Genomic DNA, 5,000 nt, shown 5'->3' on the forward strand with positions numbered 1-5,000 from the left:
GACCGATCTTATAAGAGCTTCAGTTACTCCATTTTGCCATGGGGCATCTGCTGGGGTGAAGATCCATTGCAATCCTTTCATGACGCCATATTCCTTAATTTTCTTCCAATCCCATGTTTTTGTTATAGCGGTTAGTTCCTTACTTGCTGCAATTAGTTGAGTACCGTTGTCAGACGCCTTCTGTATAGTGCGATGTGCCTCTGTAATGTTGATTGTTGGTCGTCGTCCGAAGAGAAGCACTGTCGTATTCAATAGCACTCCTTTGATTTTGCAGAAATTCAAGAAGACTAGGGAACTTTTTTGATTTGTCGATGTGACTTCCGTGACAACTAACCATTTCCGCCCATTTTCTTCTGATGTCTGTTGATAAAGCTTTCTCTATAATACTGACCGAACTCGTTGTTGTAATTTCCGCTTCTAGACCGAGTCTTGTGAGGTCTCTGTATCCGTCTTCTACAAGAGTCACGAATTCGATGAAACGTTTATCTTCTCCTTCCTTAAGTGTTCTGAATCTACGTATGCCGTCAATGATAACGTCTGCAATTTTGGCTGGATCTCCATACTTTTCGTCCAGTCTTCGCCACATTTCTTGCACATCGTCGTCTATGCTCTTTACCAGGCCTTCGGGTTCTTTTCCAAGACAAGAGCGTAGCACATATGAGGCATCTCTTCCACGAATTTGTGGCATGACTTGTTTGTTGAAATCTCTTTTAAACTGAGGGTAATGACGTAGTTCTCCATCAAAGTGCGGCATTTTTACCTTTTCCAGTTGGAGAAAGGAAGAAGTCGCGTCAGATTCCTGTTTTATCTGCTCTTGTTCTTTTACGTTAGTATATCTAACTACAATTTGTTCAACAATTTCGTAATAATAGGTTTGGATTTTAGCTATCCATTGCATCTCAGATTCGTAGGTAGGTAGATAGGTTTGGATTTTAGCTATCCATTGCATCTCAGATTCGGCTGATTCAAAGGGCAATAATTCTAACAGTTCAGCGTTAAAGGTTTTGCAATCTTGAAATTGATCTTCTATTTGTTTCTGTAAGTCTTTTAACGCAAAATTGGGCATTTCTTTTGACTGCAACGCGTGCGAAATACTTTCGTAAGAAGCTTCGAAAACAGCGCGCGCAGTGTTCCTTTTAACTTTTGCGTTGTCAATGGCCTCTTGACGAGCCGCGTGCTCGCGCGTTGCCTTTTCGCTTGTAGTGACATTTTCGACATATTTCACTTTACGATTAAATGCATTGGAATATTTTTCCTCGACTTCTGTCATCCAGATTTCTTCTTCGTCCACTAAATGCTCGTCAGTCAGGAAGTTAACATACTCTAAGTGCTTCCCTTCCAGTTCTTCCCATGCATCAACAAGTTTTGAGTAATTGGTTTCTACTACCTCGATTCCTTGGCTTGTCTCTATGGACTTGATCAAAATGTTCCGCTTTCGTGTGAAGTTTCCCTTGGCAATTCGCCGTGAATTCTTAGCTTTGTCGGTCATCTTCTGTTCCAGTCGTCGCTTAGTAGCTAACCACACTGGATTTTGAATGTATTGCTAGCGAGGATTAACTAACCACGGTTTTAAACAACTCCATTTATTACACCAGCTTTCTGTCAGTCGCTGTACTTTTCACAAGGGAGGTTGAATAGGGTTCAAAATCTAAATTACAGCAAATCGCGTTAGTGATATGAAAAACAGTTATCCCTTATAATCAAGCAAAGATATTTACCCAGTGGTATCTCACAGTTTCTCTCAATTCCTCTTACTAGCAAGTGACTTAAGTTGCGTAATCATGTCTATGACGTCACCTAACAAATTCTAATCACGGATTGTTGGCGATACAATTGTTTTCCTCCCTCAATGTTCCTGAGTATAACAACTTGTCTCCAACAGAAGTTGCTAATTCCATCAACCATGCATTACTGGAGCCACTTCAACCTTACGAGCCCATCGACAGCGAGCGTGAGGCCCTACAATTGCCCCTAGAAGAGAATCCAGAGTTCCTAGAGGTGTCCGTGCAAAGAGTGTACAACAACCTGCTTCACCTGAATAAGCATAAAGCTTCTGGCCCGGATGGCCTTTCCAACTGGGTGTTAAAGGAGTACGCCGAAATCCTAGTTACTCCTGTTCAAAACATCCTGAACGCCTCATACAGTGAGCAAAAACTACCCTCAATGTGGAAAATTGCAGATGTCATCCCCCTGCCCAAGGTGAAGCAAGTCACCGACCCAAAAAAGGAACTGCGTCCAATCTCTCTCACGTCTACCCTCTCGAAAATATCTGAGGACTTTATTGTTTCTGATTACATAAAACCTGCCCTAGAGAGCCTAGTTGACTCCAACCAGTTTGGTACCATATCTGGTTCTTCAACCGTGTTGGCACTCATTAGTATGATTCATAAGTGGCTCGAAGCAACGGATGGTAACGGTGCTTCTGTGCGTGTCCTTCTCTTTGATTATCGAAAGGCCTTTGACCTCATAGACCACAAGAGTTTGGTCAACAAATTGAAGCGGGTCAATATTCCTAATAGTGTAATCAACTGGGTGATTGACTTCCTGTCAGGAAGATCTCAAAGAGTCAAACTTGGGAAGGACTGCGTTTCAGAGTGGGGCACAGTGCCGTCTGGAGTGCCACAGGGGACAAAGTTGGGTCCCTGGCTTTTTCTCTTGATGATTAATGACTTGACTGTTCCAAGCATCTTCAACATGTGGAAATATGTTGATGATACTACGGTATCAGAGAACATACCTAAAGGCCAACAGAGCAAGTCACAAGAAGCAGTAGATGCAATCTACGATTGGTCCAAGGAAAATTTGTTCCAGCTTAATGGCGAGAAGACTAAAGAGTTAGTTATATCCTTCAGTCGTGACTCCCCGCAACTCCCTAGGGTTTGCATAGACGGAACTCCTATCAAAACCATACAGAGCACAAAGCTACTCGGCTTGACAATCAATGATACGCTAACGTGGCACGACCATATAGAAGAACTTGTTAAAAAAGCGTCGAAGAAACTGTACTTTCTTATTCAACTTAAGCGCGCGCACGTTCCTACTTCAGATCTTGTAACATATTTTTGCGCATGTATCAGGTCTTCACTAGATTACGCTTGTCCTGTTTTCCATTACAGTTTACCAAAGTATCTACAAGTCGAGCTCGAAAGAGTGCAAAGGAGGGCCCTATCATGCATTTTTCCCAGGGTGCACTACTCGGACGCCCTTCAGTTAGCAGGGCTTGAGTCCATCAGGGCCCACCAGGAAAAGTTAACAGAACACCTTTTTAAGTCTATTGTTAATGATCCACGGAGTAAGATTACCAGCCTCCTGCCTCCCTCAGTTTCTATCTCATATGAGCTGAGAAGGCAGAGGAGGTTTGCCATGCCTCTTGTAAAGACAAATAGATTTGCAAATTCATTCATAGTTAAGAGTGCGAGGGAAGCATTTAAGTAATTTCTGACAGTAGTCGCTTTGTAATTATATAATAGTAGTAGTTTTTAAATCATTTCTTATATTTCTTATTTGTAAAGAGGCGCAATTCAGTTTTTTTTTAACTGCAATGTTTTTTCTTAATAAACACACACACAAACACACACAGTATAGTTGTCGTATCATATGAAACACCCACTCTACTTGAGGACGTTCGCGCCAAAATCTTCCTACGGTGAGATTTTCTTCATTTCTCGCCTAGAGTTAGGTCATAAAGTACTTACTCCAAAAATGAAAAAAAAAAATTAAATGGGGGTCACCGACTTTGTTTCGGAGAAAATGGCAGTGGAAAAATGCCTTAATTTCGAGAAATCGGTCATAATAGCGAGATGTAGGCTCATCTGCTCATCCATCGAAAATCATAAAAATAAACTGTTGGAGTGAAAGTTTCCGTGCATAGGTTTTTAGGAGTGAGATTTTTAGATAATTGTATGCCGCTAGGGATGTGGTAAACAGTAGAGTCCATCCTCGACGAGCGTTTTCGTAAGCTCTATCCGTTGCAACCACTACCGGAATTCGATGGCACGAGGAAGGAAAATGTTAAAAAAAGATAACTTCTTACGGTGAGAATTTTTTCATTTCATCATATTTTGTAGATAGCAAGTAAAGTAAGTGATTCACGATTAAAAAAATAGGGGTCACCGATGATCTGAACGAGTAAAATCGAGGTGATTTTGCAAAGCTCTTGGAAAAGTTCGTTTGTCACGCTTTTGCGTGACCTGTCGGGCAAGGACTGGAACCCAAGAGAGGATCGATCGTTGAAGAGATGAAAGGTTTTTACCGGAAAAAAAAACTTTCTCGAGCATAGCAACGAAGTTTTAAGCAGGGGTCATCTTCATTTGGTTGGTGTTTTGTATAATATCTCTCCATTGCTGTCATGCTCATCCTCTGGAGTGTGTTTTTTTGTGAAATTCAATCGCAGATTGTTTCCACGCAGGTCCGCAATATTCAAGCGGACGAGGACGAAAATACTGCTCTATTTTCACGAAAGTAAAGGAAAAGAACTTTAAAAACATGCATTCACTTTGAACTTAAGTTCGTAGGGTAATAAAAACATTAAAAAGAAACAGCCCCATTAAATTTACGCAACGGTTCGTCCTCGAGTTTTCCAAACTTTCAGCCACTAGTCTACTCGATCAGCTACCTTTTCCAGAGCTTTTCCATCCTCCCGCTCACTTCTCTTCGAAGTTTCATGATGATTCGGAAATAAATGTGCCATTCTTTTGCCGGCCTGGAATTTTTTCCTCGGCGTTTTTGTCGCCATGTTATTTTAACTGATGCTTGAAAAATCTGTGTGAAAGTCAAGTAGACTAGTGCACGACTGATAAAACCTCGCGAATATCAGTCGTGCAGTAGTCTACTTGACTTTCATAAATATTTTAAATCAATTTTGACTGATCACGATCTTCTCTGATCTAACGCTGTGCAAGACTTATCGTCCACGGTTTTTGCAAAGGTTTTAAAACCTCAACTTCACTAATGCTCGAAGTAATGCGTGACATATTACAGTCGCGTTACCTGCGCAGTAA

The 5,000-nt window shown here is 41.3% G+C and overlaps 1 protein-coding gene across 1 annotated transcript in view; it reads right to left on the minus strand.

Annotated features, from left to right (window-relative positions):
• Positions 1-81, minus strand: part of LOC138030567 (uncharacterized) — a 660-nt gene extending 579 nt beyond the window's left edge. Inside the window, exon 1 of the mRNA XM_068878462.1 lies at positions 1-81. This exon is cut by the window's left edge and continues 579 nt beyond it. Within this exon, the coding sequence (XP_068734563.1) occupies positions 1-81 (81 nt within the window).
• Positions 82-5,000: the final 4,919 nt, after the last annotated feature.

Source organism: Montipora capricornis, chromosome 13, assembly GCF_036669925.1.
Source record: "Montipora capricornis isolate CH-2021 chromosome 13, ASM3666992v2, whole genome shotgun sequence".
Lineage (NCBI taxonomy): Eukaryota > Metazoa > Cnidaria > Anthozoa > Scleractinia > Acroporidae > Montipora > Montipora capricornis.